The sequence below is a fragment of the Kryptolebias marmoratus genome, linkage group LG17 (genome assembly GCF_001649575.2).
Source record: "Kryptolebias marmoratus isolate JLee-2015 linkage group LG17, ASM164957v2, whole genome shotgun sequence".
NCBI classification, from domain to species: domain Eukaryota; kingdom Metazoa; phylum Chordata; class Actinopteri; order Cyprinodontiformes; family Rivulidae; genus Kryptolebias; species Kryptolebias marmoratus.
The window spans coordinates 565507-586651 of record NC_051446.1 but is presented as its reverse complement, the minus strand read 5'-3'; the positions used below and the strand labels follow the sequence as shown (position 1 = coordinate 586651).

The 21145-nt window shown below is 37.8% G+C and overlaps 2 protein-coding genes across 3 annotated transcripts in view; one reads left to right on the top strand and one right to left on the bottom strand.

Moving 5' to 3' along the window:
• deaf1 (DEAF1 transcription factor) overlaps positions 1 to 2531 on the top strand; it is a 26523-nt gene extending 23992 nt beyond the window's left edge. For both annotated transcript variants that reach the window (XM_017439556.3, XM_017439555.3), the window contains exon 13: positions 1886 to 2531. In XM_017439556.3, the coding sequence (XP_017295045.1) occupies positions 1886 to 1987 (102 nt within the window). In that variant the 3' untranslated portion in view covers positions 1988 to 2531. The remainder of the gene's footprint in view (positions 1 to 1885) is intronic.
• A 4148-nt stretch (positions 2532 to 6679) lies between these two features.
• drd4a (dopamine receptor D4a) overlaps positions 6680 to 21145 on the bottom strand; it is a 47711-nt gene continuing 33245 nt past the window's right edge. Inside the window, exons 3-4 of the mRNA XM_017439547.3 lie at positions 12730 to 13316; positions 6680 to 7515 (exon numbers count right to left, since the gene is read on the bottom strand). Coding sequence (XP_017295036.1) covers positions 7310 to 7515; positions 12730 to 13316 — 793 coding nt within the window. The 3' untranslated portion in view covers positions 6680 to 7309. The remainder of the gene's footprint in view (positions 7516 to 12729; positions 13317 to 21145) is intronic.

Sequence of the window (21145 nt, the reverse complement as noted above, 5' to 3'; positions counted from 1 at the left end):
TCATAGGTCAGGGATCAGCTCTATGGGCTTAAAGATGACAATTTTTTTTCAGGATCATTTCAGCTTTTTCCTTTTTGTTGTTTCTGCTTCTTTCAACTAATTTCGGCTTTGCTCTTCTCATTTTCAGCTTCTTTCAACTAATTTCAGCTTTTTAAACTAATTTCTGCTTCTTTCAGTTTTTGTTCTTCTAGCTTATGCAAATCTTCTACAAATCAGCTTCTGTTCCACTTTTTGCATCTTCATTAAACTTCAGCTGTTCAGCATATCTTCAGCCACTTTCAGCAAAATAAGCATTCACACTGCATTTTCGCAGGAAATGCAACTTCTCTAGTTAGTTGTAGATATGCATCTCATGATTATTTTCTAAAATTTTTATTGAAATCCATTCAGTAATTTGTGTGATATTTTGCTAACAGACAAATGAACACTCACACTCAAGGGCATGTAAAAAACAGCCATACAGTTCATACTCTAGTAGTGCTTTCCCAGGTCATGGTCCAGAACAGTTTGGTTCTGTTCAGCTCTTCCTGCTTCATTTCCCCTGCAGACAGAGACGTCTCCATGTGGACATGATCAGCTGTTTGTCAACGCAACGTTTAGCTGCAGTGATTCAGACACACTAAAACACTCAAGGACAAAGAGTTCAGCAGGCAGTGAGGACATCAGATCAGAGTGTGACCCGTCTGTGGAGCTTGAGACAAGCTGTGGTCTGGTACGGCCCACAGATGCTGGAACTGGTCCTCAGAGTCCACTGGGTCACAGTCCATGTCCACGCTGATCTGTCTCTCTACAACTTCTCAAACTTTATATTCAAAGGTCTAAATCTGATTTCTACTTGAGATCAACATTCTGTGACAATTAGCAATGAGCTAATTTTTTTGATTAAAATTTAAAAGAGGATTAAACATTTAAGCTTTTAGAGTCTGATTATAACTTTTATCTTTTACTTTTCTATTGTTGAACAGATTGTTGAATCAGGTTGAGTATGCATTTATTTTTCAATTTAAATTATATTTAATATAAGTTGTGGTCTCTTCCTTTACCAACAAAGAGACACAACGCTTCTACAGACGTAGTTTGTCATGAGGATATTGTTTGGAACATTGATGGTGGCGCTCTGCTCTTATATGTTGAAGGTCTGTTGTGCTGATAGTTTTCTAACATTTGATGATAAAGATTATTGTTTTTCATGTGAACTGATTGACTGAAGGTCATTTATTATAATCTATGACTATAGTACAGATGGCAGACACAGTGTTAAACCAGGAAAAATGCCAAAACGTATTCCAAATTTCATATTTGCATTGAATGGGGCTGCCTTCATGGGGAAAAAAATTGTCCCTGTATAATTCACACACTAGTTGAGGTGGGTGGTGGGCAACAAAACACTGCATGAGCCAGAATACGGTAAGTAGCATTTTATAAACCTTTACATGAACATCAGTTTAGTATTACACAGTTATTTACGTAAAGTTCTGTGGTTTTTTGTTAGCGTAAATGGCAGCAGCAGCTAGTTGTAGCACTTCTGGTACGGCCTGAGGTCAGCTGCAGCAGGAAGATCATATTTCTGACAAAATAACAGTGCAGTATAAACATGATGGTGGTGTAAAGGTTTAAATGATATAATTTGCACCTCTAGTTGGAAGATTGGAGTTGTTTTAAGGTGACAAAATCTTCTTTGAACGTGGGTCCACTCAGACGGTATAGACAAGGTGCTCATGGCTTGTCCACGTGGACCCATGTTCAAAGGAGAGTTCACTTAAAATGGCTGGAATATTTCTTTAAGCTCAGTGTTTGATATTCATGGCTTAATGTTGATCAGTGTGAGAGAAGAAAAACTTTATTATATGTGAAGGGAACTAATCCTTGTTTGTTTTGTCTGTAGGACTGGAAGGATCATCAGCACTCTTGCTGTCAGTCAGCAGGGGGCGTGGCAGTTCAGGAGGAGGAGCCAATCACAGCTATGGACATGGACAAAGTGAAGTGAGGGTGAAGCGAGCTGCCTGTAGGTCCTCATACCATCAGCTGCTACAAACACAAAGACCTCAAGTGCAAACAGTTTTTCTCCCAAAACAGGGTTTACCATGTCTTCAGAGCCGGACATAAAGCTTCAGGGAACAGAAACAGTTTAGTAGTTAAACCAGAGTGGAGTCAACTCTGGTTTGGTTCAATGTATCAGAGTGGATGGATCAGATTTCCATTTCCTTTATTATTCTTCATAATGTATTTATTTTGCATCTTCTCTGTCTGCTTCCTGCTGCTTTGTTGCCATTTTGCCTCTTGATGAAGGGATTTTTCTCTCTGCAGACAGTTCTGGTTAAAGACAGGTCAGACAAGTCAGTCAAACAAAGAATACATGTCAGAGTGAAAGCTGCACTCTGAACACTGAAACTCTTCAGAACTGTATTCATGCAGCTCAGCTGTCTCAGCTGTTTTAGCAATGTCTCCCCTATTGGATCTACCTTTGAATTCAAAAATCCTGAAAATAAATATGTTGTTGCATATTTCTGTGAATGCAACATAACCACTGATTTTTATCATTTTGTGTTATTTCGTTCTTATGCTAAGTCAAACATTTGATCTTTTACAGTTTGTGTGAACCCAGAGCAGCAGCTGTTTGGTTGTTGTGAACACGACCTGGGAGCTGTTTCACAAAACCTGAATAAGAGATTTAGGTGAGATTATCAGGGTATCCTGGCTTAACCTAACTTTGAGTTGGTTCTACAAAAGCAGTGACACATAAGTTACCTCGGAGATTTATTGTGTGAAGTTAGCCTGGCCTGAAGCAGGTTGGCTCCAGTACTGTGGACCTTAAACTTCTGAATAATCTGTGCAGCTGTAGTTTAATGATGACCTTCTGACAGGGACACTCCGGTACAAGCTTCAAACTCAAGGCTGCCATCTCCCTGAACCGCTGCTTTAAAGCTTGCTTTAGTGCAGAAAAAGACGTGACTGATGAGCTCTGAACAGCCTTTGCTTCGGTGCCCTGAGTGAATCATGTGACTGGTTCAAACCAGTTTGCACTGCTTCATTGCATGAGGTGCTTTTTAGTTACACAGCACTCCCTACCATCCCAGCACATCCTCTGTATCCCAAAGCACGACTCATTTCAACTACTTAATTACATACATTTACAGATTCAGCTTACCAATTAATCAATCTTACATAACTCACACAAACCCTAGTTACACTTGCCACAGAATCATTACCCCAATGTTGTCTCCCAATTCACCACTAGATGTCACTGAAACAAAGCTTTGAATGAATTAACCCATTTTTAATTGATGGATTGGTTCATTGCTTCATTTGCACATAACGCTGTAGTCAGAGGAACATCAGGCTGCTTGGAGATGGTCTCATAGGCTTTATCTTTAACATGCTGCTCAAAGCTTGCTGAGACAACTATATGTGTGTGTATGTGTGTGGGTGTGGGTGTGTGTGTGTGTATAGTGTATATATCTTCATGATAACTTATCTGTCACTACTTTTGTGAAACCAACTGAATATTTTAAAACAGGATAAACAGAAAATACTGGCCTAAAACCTGATTTAGGTTTTGTGAAATGGCCCCCAGATGACCTGAGGACTAGTGTTCAGTCCTGAAGAAGAAAAGAAGACGTTAGAGAAAAGGAGATTAGATAAATTTTATGTTCATAAACTGATTTAAAACCAAAGCACATCTGTAATTACATTTGAAAGCAGAAGTCTGATGGTTCATCTTACCTCCATTTTTTTTTTTTGCTATCTTTTCTTTTAAAAGAATTATTAGTCTGTTTTAATACGAAAGTTTTTTCATTAAATAATGAGATGTGGAATCTGTCTGGTCCCATTTTACTGAGTTAAAGCTCAGAGCGATAATCATTTTGATCCAAGTGAATGATAAACCCATGATTACTCACCGATAAATGAAAACAAAGACTTCCTGTTCAAAGGAGAACAGAGGTTTAGATCTGCAAGAGGCTGAGCAGAACTGGAACCAGATGATCCAAGTCCCCTGTGGTTCCCCCGTGGTTCCCCCGTGGTTCCCCTGTGGTTCTGTGGCAGCAGTGAGTCCAGGTCAGATGCTCAGAGACCAGGTGACTGAACAACAGGGACGACCTCGGACTTGTTACCAGGTATGTAACTACATCTAAAACTTTACTTTATGGCTAGTTGTTAACTAACGGTGTCTGCTCATTCTTATTACAATACTGTAGTATAGAGAAAATTAATTTGGTACAAAGAATACCAACAATTTATTGAGAATAAATAGAAAACGTACATTTTTTTAGACAGGCAGACCTTGAAGGGCCTAGTTTTGGCAAGAGTAAATAAGTAAAACCGAAATTATGAATTCTGTTTTTAAAGCATTTCTGCCCACCACCAAAAGGTGTAAGATGGGTGATAATGTTTTTGCCATATCTGTTTGTGTGTTTGTTGTGTTAAGGAACTATCTAATGAACTACTGGGTGGATTTTATTTAAACTCTCAGAAACTAGTCATTGGATGTGCATCTTTTGCCATAGATTTAGTCTTCATGCAGGAGTTTCTATTTAGTTATAGTTATGTTTAGGTCTGGAATTAAATGTTGTTGATGAAACTATGATGAAAATCTTGCCAACAAGCGATATGCGTTTACTCAGGGAATGCTACGCTTTTATTTAGAAATTCACCTTTAGCTACTGTCAGAGTTGTCTTTCTGTGTGTCTTACAGTAGTCAGGACGGTCTCTTTGGTCAGGTCCTGATGAATAATTTCAGACTTTTTGACATTTGAATGTGCTGTGTCTTCCATCCCAGCAGCGCTCAGGTGTCTGCTGCTTACTGAAAATGAAGGGGATTCCCTCAGGACAAGACATTTCCTACACTTAAAACCAGGTCGCCTGAAGTGGAATTTTTAAAGAACGAGCCTGTTTTTTGTTTTTTTGTTCTGTAATATACCTAATGATAACTATCAGAACTACATTTCTATGATTTTTTTCCCCTTTTTTTATCACAGCGAAAATGCCTGAGCAGATCTTAAAGCTTTTACGTAGGTTTGTTGTCTCAAACTTTCCATCATCCATTCACTTCTTCACTTGACTTTGTGGAGTCCCCAGAAACTCATTGTGAAGATTCTGCAGACCTAATATCACCTGATATCTTACTTTTTGCTGAACTTAGTTTTGACATTTAGTTTTGCTGCAGAAATGTCAAACCAGTGTCAGAATGAAACATTCAGAATTAAAGGCCTAGGACATGTACATTGAATGATTATTTTCTGAAAGTTACTTTACAATAACAATAATAATAATAAGAATTAATTTTACCGGGTAGGTCAATTGAGAACCAGTTCTCGTTTGTAATGACAACCTGCCCAAGAGGCAGCATAACAGGTACAAAACAAAATAGCAACTAGAAGCACTCAAAGAGCGCAAACCTCCACCAAAGCCCCATTCTGATTAAAAATAGTGTGATCTGGATCACCATGTGGAACACCACCAAACTTTAATTCATTGTTTTTTGTAACAACCCCAACATTTCCTGAAAATTTCATTTAACCCTCTTCATTAGTTTTTAAGTGATCTTACTAACAGACAGACAGACAAACCAATGGACACAACCAAAAACAACTTCCTTGGTGAAGGAAACATAAGGGTCACATGTAGGAGCAGAGATATTTTTTTTTAACAAAGGGGTTACTTGTGACATTGACCTTTGACCCCAGGAACCTTGAAATCAGCAGGCATTATCTTTGACCCATGAGGTGTCCAGCTGTGAAGTTTAACATTCCTACACTGTTGCTAAGTTAGAGCACAAGGTCAGCTGTGATGTTGACCTTTGACCCCATGACCTTGAAATCACTCTTGACATTTAAGGTGTCCAGCTGTGGAGTTTACCATTCCTGTTATCCAGCTGCAGAGTCATCTGTGACCTTGCACTTTTGACCGGATCACCACCAAAATCTAATCACTTGTACCATGTTTGACATTTCCTGAAAATGTTATGAGAATCTATTCATAACTTTTGACTAATCTTGTAGACACACAGACAGCTAGATAGATGGGGTGGTTATGGTATGGCCAATACAGTAAAAATAAACTGCACATTTTGGAGTGGCCTAAAGCACACCTGTGCATCAGCATCTTGATATGACACACCTGTGAGGTGGATGGATTATCTCAGCTCACTAACACAGATTTATACCAATTTGAGAGGGAAAGGCCTACTGTGTACATAGAAAAAGTCTTAGATCTTTGAGTTCAGATCATGAAAAATGGGAGCAAAAACAAAAGCGTTGTGTTTATATTTTTGTTAAATATACATCTCCGACTAATAAACTTCTAAAGCCAGTTCAATTCAAGATGGCTGCCAGAGCCAGCTGATCTTATAAAACAAAACAAAGGCTATGATTCAGTCAGATTCATAGATATTGTGCCAAAATTTGGTGTGGTAGTAGCTGAAGGTCATTCAGAATAAATACTTCAAGTGCTACTCTTTGAGCAAGATATTTACCTAAAACTACTAATAGTTTTAATACTAAAACTTTAGTATTAACTGGTGGAGTAAACCCTATTTGTCTGTTACCAAAATATCTGTCTTCAAAATAGCTCATGAACCACTAGACAAATTTAATCAAATCTTCAGAAAGTAATCAATGGATGTATGTCTACAATTGATTAACCTTTGGAGTTAATTGAAATTAAGAAGCCTGCCACAGCTTATCAACATTAACCTAAACAACAACAAAAAAAACCTATAACCCAGTCAATTTTACAGATTTTGAGCTAAAATTTGATATGGCAGTAGGATAGAGTTATTCACAACGCATACTCTGAGCATGACAGCTTGCAATATTGCATAAAGTTGCACATAACATTATGTCAATGTTTGACCAAAACAGCTATAACTCTGTCATTTCTCAATATTAAATGATCTTAGTCTAAAACTCTGGCTTAAAAAGCAGTGGGTTATGCATTCCAATGAGGAATATTAGGCTTTTAACAAAATCATCAACATATCTTAACAATCAGAAGTTTTAAAAAAGTTTTTTTTTTATTTTTTAAAAATGAATTTGAACATTTATAAAGTCATTGCATATTGTAGAACTGCTATAGATCACCTGAGCTGTTTGTTTCTCAGACTGAAACTGCCTCACAGGAAAATTGAAGCTCAAACTGTGCTGTTGTCACATTAAAAACAAATAAACAAAAAAAAACATAAATCCTCAGAGAAGAAGGAGACAGTTGTATTTCAGACAGACTAAAGAGAGTAAATCAGCAAGCAGGAGGGTCTCCTGTAGCTGCTGTTCATTCAGCATTTGTCCCATCACATTGTTATGTCTCTGGGCTTCTAGGAGCAGCAGCTGTGCAGCACTTTTTTAAAGAAGTTCCTGAATTCTGTGTTAAAGACTGTGTAGATGACAGGGTTGAGAGCACTGTTCACATAGCCGAGCCATGTCACGACACTCATCAGGGCCGGAGGGACGTTGCAGTCCTGGCACTGAGCTCGCAGTATATGGAGAACAAAGAAGGGGGTCCAGCAGAGGAGAAACGCACCTGCAGGAGGAAAAAAAAAATTGAATACTGGAACATTTCTGAAGACATTTTGAAGGTGCCAATGTCCAAAATCGGTCTATTCTGGACATCAGCTGCATGGCATGACAAGCATAGCTAGTTAGGTTGCTGGTATTGGTTTCAGTTAGCAACGGAAAGTTTGAAGTTTGAAAATCCCCAGATGAGATATGAAATGTCTTCCACTACACAATAGAAGTCCAATTACTTTGATAGATAGATAGATAGATAGATAGATAGATAGATAGATAGATAGATAGATAGATAGATAGATAGATAGATAGATAGATAGATACTCTGTTGTTAGTCCACTGATAGAAAAACCATTAATACAAAACTTTATTTGGCAGCACTCCACATAGCAGGATTTTTATGTTAACCATAAAGGTCAGTATCATTTCAAAAAGAGAAAACTAAATAATAAAAAAGGTCGGCTGTTTGATTCCACCAGTATGCAGTCACATGCTGGAGTGTCGCTAAGCAAGATGCTGAACCTTTAATTGCCTCCAATGTCCCCCATTGATGTATGAATGTGATCTAAAGTACTGATTAGAGTCTACAGATCAGTGGTCCCCAACCCTTTTAGCTACATGGACCGGTTAATTATCAGACAGTATTTTCACAGACCGGCCTTTAAAGGTGTGACGGATAAATACAACAACATAAAATGATATGACCGGCATGAAAACGGGGGTATTTTCAAAACATAATAAATGTAAATCCAACGTGTACTCGCAGCTTTGTCCTGGTATTACGTTATCAACATGAATACCACCCTCTCCTCCCCCTAATGTTCTCTGGTCAATATGGCAATGTTTAAACATGCCCTGTACTCGCAGCTTTGTTAGCTGTGTCCTGGTACATGAATAACACCCTTTCTTCCCCCTAATGTTCTCTGGTCAATATGGCGATGTTTAAACATGCTCTTTAAAATAAGATACACCACAAATATTAAGTGCACGAAGAATACAACTCACCATAACGCTGAATCCGTGGGAGCCCTGTGCCTGTTTCTCAGTAATGAGACGGTCCCATCTAGGGCTTCCAGAGACGTTTGTTTTTTAATCATTTTGGTCCTTGTGGGTTTGTTTTAGCGGTAACGTATCACATGACCTAGATAAGCGTTCTGACATGCATTAAGAGTGAGTCATAGATGGATGTAGTGGAGAGAATCCGGTCAGTTTTCAAAATAAATGTCGTTCAGACTCTGAAAATAAAATAAAACGGAAATACTGTAAGTTAATTATTCTTTCTGTGCGGCCCGGTACCAAATGACTCACGGACCGGTACCGGTCCGCAGCCCGGGGATTGGGGACCTCTGCTATAGATGATTCATTCAGATTAGCTTTGTAGAGATGTAGTAGAGCGCTGTACGAATGTGTGTGGATGATGGGTAAATGAGGGTACAGATTGGGTTATAAAGCCCTTTAAGTAGCCTGGTTGGCTAGAAAGGTGCTATATCAGTACAGTCCATTTAACATTTATATATTCTATGTATTAATTTTAGGTGTACAAGTTCTCCTAAGGGTTGTTAAGTATATGTTTATGTAAGTTCAGTAATTATAGTTCTATTTTGTAAAATACATGCAGTGCCAACACATCTGCAAAAACATATTGGCCAAAAATATATATTGGCCATCACTGGCCTAATTTCTACAGATTGACATTGATCACATTGATCACAGAGAAAACCTCCACCTCTTATGTTTTCTTCCTGCAGAAAGAGAAGCAGAGATGAGGGACCTATCAGCCTGAAGTAATTAAAGGCCACTATAATGCCTATAAAAGTTGTGCCACTAAAACTGAAATACCATGTGAAAAAGTATGCAAGTACATTTAACAAGTGATCTGGGTCCAGATAATTGGGGACCCCTAAACTAAGCTAGCAAAATGTTAATGTTTTGATGTATAAACTGTAAAGAGAACAGGACATGACACACCTGAAAAAAAGGGAAAAGTTTGCCTGTTTTGTATCTATTTTATGATCTTTTTTACATAATTTGGTGTTTTTCCAATAACACACAAGTTATATTTTGTGAAACTTTGTTCTGATTCAGAGTAAAGTTAAAAAACAGTATATTATTTAGGGCCAGGCTAACTTCTAGCTCATCAGATGCACAGAGTATAAAACATGGCAAATGATTTGAATTTATATAGCACATATTTAAACTTTGTGAAGTTTACATAGTGTCTTAGAGTGTAAACAAAAACTATGACCATATTTGTTGTTTTTTGTTTGGCTGCTTCCTTCTGCAGGGGTCCCCACAGTGAGCAATCTCGCCTAAGAGATGTGGCTTTGTTTTTTAAATGCTGGATGCCTTTCCTGCTGCCTCAGAATTACAAACCACGGCAATGACCAATGAGCTACCGCAGCCCTAAACACTAAGACAATAGAACTGTAAATACTTTTAACTTCCAAAGAAACAGGTGTCTGGTCATTAAACTAACACTTCGTTTTGTGTCTGTAGTGTTTTATGTAGGAAATATGACAAGCTAAACAAAGAGCCTTCACTTTCAGTTTTGAAGAGAAAGTTAAAATTTTTTTTGTTCAGATACAAGTCATTGTGAATTTAAGTGTGTACATTCTGCACTCTGGGGGGATTTGAGAGAAAACCATACATCCTATAGCAGTGAGCACACGAGGTGAAAGAAGACCTAAATGTCTACATTTTGATGTACATCCCAAATTTTTAAAAAGTTGGGATGTTGTGCAAAATGTAAAAAACAGAAACTAATGATTTGCTAATTTTATAAACTCAGTTTATTCAAAGTGGAACATAATATGCATATCAAATGTGTAAACAAAGAAATTGTACCTTTTTGTGGGTATAAAAAAAGTATTTCAGAGAGGCTGAATCTCTCAGAAGTAAAGATGGGCAGAGGTTCATCAGTCTGCAAAACAAACTGTCTAAACATAGTGAAACTATCAGATTGATGGAACAGAAAATAGGGAAGACTGAATATTCCATCATCTACATTTCATAATATTATCAATAGATTTCAAGAATCTGGAGAAATCTCTGATCTCAGAGGGAGGCTGAAAGTCAGTACTGAATGTTTGTGATCTTCGGACCCTCAGGGGCCACTACATTAAAAACAGGTCTGATTCTGTTATGAACATCACTGCATTGACTCAGAAACACTTCCACAAATCATTGTCTGTACACACTGTTTACTGTACTATCTTCAAATGCTGCTGAAAGATCTTTCATACAAAAATAAGCAATATGTGAACACCATCCAGAAACACTACTGTCTTCTCTCTCTAAATTCTTTAGAAATTTCTCTGTACTGAAGTGGAGAGAGTCTCATAATTAAACTCATAATTCCGCTATTTGTTTCCTAAAACTAGTACAATTTCTTAGTTTTAACATTTGATATGTTTACTGTGTTCCATTGTAAACAAAATATGGATTTATTGGATTTACAGATCATTGCATTTTGTTTATTATATTTTACACAATGTTCCAAGTTTTTCAGAATTAGAGTTGTATAAACTATATTTAAAAAAATGTGGCAATAAGGTTTAGACTGCTCTTTAAAACACTTTTTGAAACAAAATTTAGGGAATCTAAACAAAATAACCTACAAAATCTTGTTTTGTTTACTTAATTTTTTGCCCTTAAACTCCCAGGTATGAAACGGATTCATTGCAAAACTGCACACCTGAAGGCCAGTCTGACCAGACCCCATGTAATAATTGGATTTCAGATTATGAAGGTTCTGGGATTAGCTGCTCTGTTCGAAGGGAAAGCACTTGCACAGCTATTAATAGACTAACTCTTTCTGACTGAAGAATACGGGCCCTGGAACAGGAATTAAAGGTGGCAGAGAGGAGCTCAGGTTTCTGTCATCATCTGTTCCAGCACTCTTCGTGTGAATACCTTGGTGAGAGTTTCCATGCTGCAAACTGACAGTGCTTATGTCTTTTTCTTCATTTCAAGCAAAGTGTGGCAAAATGACAGACATTTCTAAATTTGATTTTCTGTCAAAATACCCATATTGTGAATCAAACCCTATGTTTTGATTTGAATTTTTATGCTTCTAACATAATTTCTACATCATAATTAATTCTTTGGGTGTTATTGTAACTAAAACTTAACAGAGGTTTTGTAAAAACTGCATTAGAAAACTGAAAATATTTCTTGCCTTTGTTTACAACTACATTTGGCAATCAGTTACAATCAGACTGCCTGAAGGGGACTCATCAATGTCCAAATGTAAACAAATGACTTGTTTGCAACAAAATATGAACTGATTTCAGTCATTTATTACAAACTATGAGGTAGACTTTTGGTAGTGAATAATGCATATTTAGTGGTTATTTTTACCATAGATGATACACAAAACAATCAAATCAAGAATATTAAAAAAATATGTATTTTGACAGCTATTATGGCTGTAAAGTTATTAAAATTAATTTCATCAAGTAGCTCTATGGTGCAGTAAAGTAAACCTGTGGTCATGTTGTTCCTCAAGTTGTTTGTTTGTTTTTTCTTATCATCAACAAGCAGTGCTCAAAATGGGCCTTAATGTACTTTAAACTACAAACTGCACCTTCCTCTTTGAAGGGCAAGCCTTTTGAAGTTCATTTTCAGCCTTGTTCAATGTGTTAAGCAGCACTGGAGCAATGAAACAACGAAAAGCTCTCACATATTTAGAACTTTAATCTTTTGAAGGTTGGAGTCAAACCATAGACTGATTTTATATCTAAACCTCCGACAGGAACCCAGAAGTTGAATCTGGAATGGGATCAAGCTTCTTTGCAAATCCCACAGTTTTAAGACCACCCCATCCAACTAAACAAATAGAGCATTGCCATTTATTATTTGGTAAATTAATTTTTTTAAATACTTAAAAGACAGATTATTTGACACCATGATTGTGTGTGAGGGTGTAGGCAGGGCTTAAAACCCCACATCACTAGTGCACAGACTCTGCTTCCAAACCACTACATGACAAATCCCATAAACCAGGTCTTGCTGGCTTCAAATCCAAACAAGAGTAGGTGGGGACTGTTGGTCTATAATATAACCAGTCTGTGATTCAAAGACTTCTCTCAGATTTCTTAGTTTGTCTGGTCTCTGACCAACAGTTCTAAAAGTGTAATTGAAATACTTCACTTGATAAAATGTCTGTTTTCATAACAAAAAGCTATGAGATTTTGGATTTTTGCTTTAGCACAGGAAACAAACTCACCAACGACAACAGGAAGCACCTTCATAGCTTTCCTCTCCCTGCTATTGATCTTTGCTCTCTTCCTTCTGTTAGGATTGGGGTTGAATTTGATCTCTGCAAAGCTCACCATCGGTATAGGGCTGTGCTTGCACTCTGAGTGGTGCGGAGGCTCCGTTGATGGTATGGTGGACGGCTCGTCTGGTATATCTGTCAGTTCACGCTCTATAATAGGGGGCAGAGGTGGCGGTAGTGAGGCTAGAGGAGTCAGTGATGCTGCAGCCTCTTGCAGTTTGCGGCAGGCCTGGATGCTGCTCTTCAGTTTGGCTTTGCGGGTCTCCTCCCAGCGGTGAAGTCCACGGAACATCCCACAGTACAGCAGCAGCATAATGGGGCAGGGGATGAAGAAGGAGCACACAGACGAATAGAGGACATAATCGTTGTTTTCCAGTTTACACTCACTGGGGTCACGTCCCGGTACGTTATTGATGCCAAACATGATGGGTGATGCCACGGCCAGAGCCAGAATCCAAGTTGCTGACAGCAGAACCGTCTGACGCAGGTCCACATGCTTCCTGTTGTAGTTGAGAGGAATCAATACGGCGATGAACCTGCAACAAGTCAGAGAAATCTGTGGTCATGACCAGTCAGCTTTAAGCTGTATCTCTCATTCAGATTTTATTTAAAGACTGCTGCAACTGACAAACTATAAAAGCTTGTAAGTATGCCAAAGATTAGAAAAATAAATAGTAAATTCAACTATTTTCTTTTTTTTTTTTCAACTTAGTCATTCTCGAGATCACAGTATGATAATGTAATAGTCGAAATATTAAAGAAAGTAATGACGATGCAATATCAGTGAGAGCAATAATAATGCAAAAAAACTGCTGGGACTGCAGTACATCATAGTCCATTACATTTCAAGAATCGTGCAGTCATGTTCTGCATGTGAAAAATACATTTGGTCAACAATCATAATATCACAATCATAATAAAAATAATAAATAAAAACCTCAAACCTCAAACCAAGAGTAAGAATTATGGCAGAGGTAGTGCAATGATGGTAGTGCACAGACTTGATAAATTTACAGTAGCGCTGTACGATGATGGTGGAGTATACTGTACATAATAACATTTGTACAACAGTTGTATGCAGGTATAGGTTTACTGGTGTCCATCTGTTAGACAGAGATGAGCTGTTATTAAGTAAAACTTAAAATGGCAGGAATGATTTCCTGAAGCATTCTCTGTGGGAGTAGAGCTGAGTGAGTTTGTTGAAAAAGGAGCTTCGCTGTCTTTGAAGGGTGTCATGAAAGAAATGGGACGAATTGTCCACAACAGAGAAATATAGAGACTTTCTTTGATTCTGGCACTAGGCAGGATTATTTTCCAAAATTTGCAAGCAGGTTTTTCTTGCAGTAGACATGTGTTGAAGATGTGATGCAGGATACAGGACAGCTGAAAAGCGCAATTTTTCATAAGATCGGCACCTATAGCCTTTCCCAGGTGTGTTTTCTCCAGTTGTCTCCTAACCTGCTGATGGTTGTTAGAGTTGAAGCCAGTGATCTTCATGCCCACCTAACCTCTTTGTTGTTGTTTTGCTGGAGTTTATTTTCCAGCTTTTGTTTGTGGATTTATTTGCACCTCCTTAGCCCTACCTTTAGTTCTTGCTGTATCCTCCTCAACTTGTCTTTGTCAACAGATCTAAAAACCCTCTACTTCTCATTCAGCATGACCTCCAGGTCACTGGTGATCCAAGGCTTGTCATTGGAGATGCAGTGAACAATCTGGGTTGGGATGATGGTGTCCTCACAGAAGTTAATGTTGTCTATTATACAGTTGGTTATTGCACTGATGTCATTCCCATGTGGCAGGCAGAAAAGATCCCAGTCAATGGCATCAAAGCAGTCCTGCAGAGCCTCACTGGCTTCCTGACTACACCTCCTCACACAACTTGTGGAAACAGCAACCCTTGCAGCAACCAGAGGATGGTGAGTGTTTTGTTTTTATTTCACTTATTTATTCATTGGTGGTAATGTCGTTTTGAACATGGATATTTTGAAAGCAACACTGTTGTCTCCTGCACACAGACAAGATAGCTAGTTAGCCACCCATGCTAACTTCACGCTCTGTTGCTGTCCTAAATTGTTTTTGAGAGCAAAACGTGAAGTCAGCATGTCAACATCAATTTTTATTTTATTTTTTTACATGTTGCAATTTTAGCATCTGCTTTGACACCGGCAGTGTCCAGCACAACCCAGCAACATGTATACCAGTAAGAAACAATAAACATGTTTAAAATCACATAGTTTTTAGCAGTGGTGGAGGAAGTACCTTTTCTTTACTTGGGTTAAAGAACAAATTGACAACTATTTACAACAATGAAAACTATCATAATGTCCATTTAAGTAGTATAAAAGTACTCACTTTCAAAAATACTTGAAGTATAACAGTAGGAGTATTTACATAACTCAACTGTATGTGTACATTTATTTATTTATTTATATATACAGGCTGCAGATGTGCTGCAATGGGTCCAAGTGAGGCTACGAGACCCCTGCAACTGTCTTGCAGAGTGAGGAGATAGCACAAAATGTCTTCAGTCAGGTGTTCCTAGGTGGTGCTGATCATGTTTGTCCAGGTGATGAGTGTATGATGTGTGGGACCCCATGCCAACTTTTTATGTCATGAATGTAAAACTTGTTTATAGTTTTTTACTTTTTACAGTCTGGATTTTGCATGTAATAAGTAGTTTGGCTTTTGCAGCAGATTCTAAGAAACATTTTTGTCAGTATAACCCATCAGTTATTTGACAGCATAATGGTTTAGTGGTTAGCACTGTTGCTTCACAGCAGAAAGGTCTTAGGTTCAAACCCCAGTGGGGTCTTTCTGTGTAGATTTTGCATGTCCTCCTCGTGTTTGTGTGGGTTTTCTCCAGTCACTCCGGGTTTCCTCCCACAGTCTAAAAACATGCATGTTAGGCTGCCTTCAGGCCCAGGCCTCCCTTGAAAAAGATCTCAATGGGATTTTCCTGGTTAAATAAAGGTTAATAAATAAATAAAATGACTGGGGGGGGGAGGGTACTTTAAAACTATTGCACAAGTGCAGCATTAGAGCATCTTGGATGAATGGCCAGTCCATTGCAGTGATAATTTTCCAACAAGATAGCCATTTGAAACACAGGCAGCATACATATGTTTTTTACATAAAAGCGATCACTTGCAGCTTTTACAGCGTTGTACATGGGACTTACAATGACTGTAGCAAGCTAGTTAGCTTGCCCTCATATGCTAGTTCAGATCCTCTTGTGTTTTGACTTTGTTCTTCTGTGTTCACATGTTGTAAAGCACTTTATATCGTTTTGATGCTGAAAAGTGCTATATAAATAAATTTGACTTGACTTGACTTTACTTAATGTAAGAATGTCAAACTGCACAACTGGACACCTCATGGGTCAACGATGATGTCTGTTGATTTCAAGGTTTATGGGGTCAAAGGTCAAGGCCACAGGTACCCCTTTGTTAAAAACCTGTCTCTGCTCCTACATGTGACCCTTTTGTTTCCTCCACCAAATAAGTTATGTTTTTAGTTTGTGTCTGTTTGTTTATTTGTCTGTCTGTTAGTAAGATCACATAAAAACTAATGAACAGATTTGGATAAAATTTTCAGGAAACATGGATACATGACATCACTGTTACTTTACACAGATAGGTACGAGGAACAAGCATTATTTTGTACCAACATCTGCTTTATCTGCCTTTTTTAAGACTTTCAAGCTATCTTCACAGCATGTCTCATGTCAGTTTTCTGTGATTCACCAGACAGACCAGAAGAATTCCCTCCTTAGCAGCAGCTCTCCGGAGGCCTTCAAGTCTTGTTTCCTGCTCGATCTCTTGAATTATTCAGATTCTGTCATCCACTTATGTATCTAAAAAAAAACTTCAGGTCATTACTATCATTGCATGTTAGTCTGGTTGCTCCCCATCTGTCTGTAATATAATTATATTTCCAAGACATGGCATGTCTGATTGGAGGTTTTCAGCTCTCATTTTTATCCTCAGTATCAACCAGGAGCTTAGATTATCTCTGAGTGAAACTGAAAAGCACAAAGAGAAGCAGACTCATTCTCCACTGAAGGCTTTATATTGTTCTGTCTCTTCTGGCTCCTTGGATGCCCCCCGCCCCCCACCCCCATTTAGAGCTTTTAGAGGAAACAAACAAAAGGTCACAGTAATTTTTCTACATCAGCCTGCTAACTGCTCAACTCTGAAGATCCTCATATTGATCACAGATGATGTCCACTGTCTCTGTGACAAATTGCTTTGTGTTTTTGCTTTGACTTATCAGCTTGATGTACTTGAACGACCCTGACATGGGACCAAGGACTCGCTCAGTGGTATGACTGAACTTTGGTCTACATGTTTAAATCGACCACACAACTTTTTCTTCAAAATTTCAACAAGATTTTGAAAGTTTGGGTGCAGAATCTGAATCATATTCTTCAGTAAAGCTGGTGGAAATTCACCATAATTAAATCAGCTCTCATTTTTATCGCTTGCCACACAAAGGCAGGTCATAATGTTTTTGCTAGTGTCTGTGTGTTAGCAAAATATCTCGTAAACTACTGGACAGATTTCAATAACACCTTCGAAAAGTAATCATTGGATGTACATCTACAACTGATTAACTTTTAAAGCAATCCAATTCCAGATGGTTGTCACAGCTACAGTAACTGAGCTTGGAAAAAAAACGTCTCTAATTCAGTCAATTTTACAGATACTGAACTTAAAATTTGGTGTAGTCGTAGTGGACAGTTATTCCCAACACATACTCTAAGTGTTATTCATTCTGTAAAATCTTTGTTTAAATCTTTAGTATTAACTGTTGGAGACAATCTTGTTTCTCCATTAGCAAAATATCTCCTTGACCACTGGACAAATTTTAGTAAACATTTCAAAAAGTAATCATTGGATATACATCTACAACTGATAAACTTTTAAAGGCAGTCTGCCTTTAAGGAATAGTTCAGATATTTTAAAGTGGGAAAAGGTCATGAACAAAAACTATCTGACCTGTTGTAGATAAATATTTGAATGACCTCAGTTTAGAGACATAAGAGTTTAATTCTGACCAAACTACATAGCTATCTAAAACAGCTCAATTTTCATGCAAATGCTACTTTATAAACCTTTACACTGCTCTTTCCACTTGTAAATATATACACGTAATAAAATAAATAACCATGTAATTTAAAATTGACAGAGAAATTTTGGAGGTTGGAGTTGTTTTAGAGCAGCAGCAATCCACTTTGGTATTGGCCTGGTTTGGACTAGCTGTTACCTCGTCAATCCGGTCAGATTTAAACTTTTTCTTTAAACTAAGACCTTTTAAAGAGCTATCTACAACAGGTAACATCATATTTATTTTTAACATTTCCCAAAGAAAAACAGCTTCAAAAGATCCAAACTTTTGTATTGCTTAATTTAGGTGTTACTTTATTTTGTATTTTTTCTGTGTCAAGATGTTTAATCAAAAAAGCAAGCTTTTTCCAAATTACACTTTTAACAAAGGTGGGGGTTTTTTTCAGTCACTTTGAGAAGGCTTCTTAAACATTTATTATCCCTCAAGACTGCACTGTTACAAGTACAAGTAACAGTGATGAGTACAAGTAAGCTCTAGAGCACTTGGTACTAATATGATGCTTAGGCCAGAGAAGCTGATACACATTAATGGGAACATTTATGTCAGTTATTCTGGTATTAATAAATTGATAAATTATGAATGATCAATTATAGAAGCTTTCTGTTCACATTGAAATGCTGGAATGCTTTACCACAAACTCTACTGATGGCATGCTGAACTCTTTTGTCCCTGGTCACACTTTAAGGTAATTGGATCAGCAGCTTTTAGTTGTTCCAAAATGCAGATTTGTGTCCCGGGCTGATTGGGCCCTTTAAAGTGCAGCTTGAGAACTCTGGGCCTCTTTCCTTTTTCTTTTTCTTTCTTACCAGTGTTTCTGTTCCAACTAAAAACAGGCTTAATTTAGTTTTGTCTGGATTACATTTTTAAAGTTTATGAAGTTGGTACTTGTGTTTTTATTTTTAATTAAAGGTTAAAAAAGTGGCATGTAAAAAAATAGAGCTCTCTAGCATATGTTGTTATTGAGCTACATTCAGAAAAAAATCAAGACTTTTTGTAAAAGGGATGCTGTTTTAAAGTATTTTGATAAGGGATGCACCACTACCAGTACTGGGTAAAGGTCTGATATTATGTTCGTGTACTCGTACTCATACTTCTAAAAGTGTTCAGATTCCACAGTACCAAAACCACTTCACAGCAGCGTGACATTGACCTCTGAGTTGAGTAGTCAGGAGGTAGAGGAGCAGCAATGTGGAGGTATTTTAATGTCAACAATGGTGACAAAGTGGACTGCAAATTCTGCTCAGCAAAGCTGTCAAGAGGAGGGATGATATCTAGCACTTTCAACACAAGTAATTTGATAAAATATCTAAAAAACAACAACACTACACTGAGTTCAAAGAATTAATTAATAGCAGCAGACAGCATTTATCAGACCTCAGTATTGTCATGGAAAATAAGTGCTGATAACCATTTCTATGCAGTGATGGTGAAAGAGGTCACTCCATTTCAACCATTTCTTGTGCTCTGTTTACTGAAAGTTGATGCTAATGTTTTAACTATCTTACTGATAACTCATCACTGGAGAGCTTAAAGCTCTACAAATGTCTTGTGCCTTTGGTCGCTTGCTGTCAACTTCTGATGACTACAGAAAAAATATCAACTAAAAACAGCTCCATTTTCAAAAATGTCCCCAAGGGGACATCCTTAGGTTTTTTTTGCAATAAATATAAGTACTTGAACTTTGTTTGAAAAAATGTGGTATCAGTGCATCCCTAAATTTCATACATTTAGTGTTCACCCATAATGTTCCATTAACTGGTATTAGCATAAATTAGGATAAGCATTGTTTTTTGTTTGTTTGTTTGTTTGTGTTTTTTTTTTTTTTGTGGGGGGGGGTCATAGTGAGGTTTTGTATGCTTCCAGACTGTGTATATAAGAGTCAGCTGAAATCCATTTATAGACAATAAATGAAACAACCCTGATTTGACAAAAGCTGTTCTTGTTTCACTCAAGTTTTTTTGTTAAGTTCACATCAATCCACAAAGAGAATCCATCATCATGCTCGTCTCCCTGGAGGGCTTTCATCTCATTCGGGCGAACAGGACAGTGGGGAGCAGTGACGTGCGGTGAGGTTCATGGTTGGTGAGGCACTGACTACTTTAGAGTCAGATTTACAAATATATAAACCCAAAAGGGTAGCTCATTCAATTGGCTACTGGTTAGTTCGTATCTTATCAGCGTTCTACGCACGCACACATACACACACACACACATACACTCTCTCTCTCACACACACGTAAGGTACATATTAAAAGGTACGTAAACATAAGAAAAAACATTACAATTACAGCAGCGATAGAAAGCAGCATTTGCTCTGCACCCTCCGTGTGTTGGCAGTCGCAGTTATACAATTCATACAACACAAATGAGTGTATAGAGTGGTGTATAAAAAGACAGATTTCAATTTTGACCTTTAGTGAAATATTCTGTTGTTTTTAAAAGCTTTTAATTCTGATACAAAAATCAATTTAATACAGATTGCTCAATGAACAGCATGGAAAGAAAAACAAAGAATATTTTATTTAAGGCCAAAATTTAGTTTTTAAATATTCTATAGTATTTTTCTTAGTCTAATCTCATTTTTTTATAAGATTGAAATGAAAACTATTTGTGGTCTTACCTTTATTTGTAAATGAAGTCCATGCGCCTATCTTTCGCCACAAAAACCTCCGTTACTTTGTTGTAAAAGTCCTCCTTATTTTCCTTTAGTTTTAAAAGTCTCTCCGCCTCAATGGAGATGATGGCCAGGGAGGAAAGTCGTCCTGAATCGGTCCGGTTCCGACTGTATGTTTTCAGTCTTTTCAGCGCAGAGAATGACCTTTCCACGGATGCTGTTGTGGCTGGAACAGTGAGCACCAGCTGGAGTAACTTTGTTGCCTCAGGAACAGTCTGTAGAAGATCCTTCTGGGCCAAAAAGCTGAGAAGCTGTCCACGAGATTTGCATTCATTCCTCACCGTTTGTGAGCTGTACAGTCCAATTAGATCAGCCTTTAGTCTGACAAAGTCAAAAAACTTTGCATATTTTGACAGGCTCTGCAGTTTGGTGTCATCAAAATGTTTTGACATCTCATTAAATTTTGTACAGTCGACCAGCAGTAAAGGCGGTTTTTCGAAGGACAGCCACACAGCCAGTCTTTTCGGGAGTACCACTCCGTTTGGAAGGAGCGAGTTACCTTCTGACCGGAAGTTTGAAGCAAATCTTTCAGCTCCGGCGTTGGTCTTCCGTTGTTAATCACTT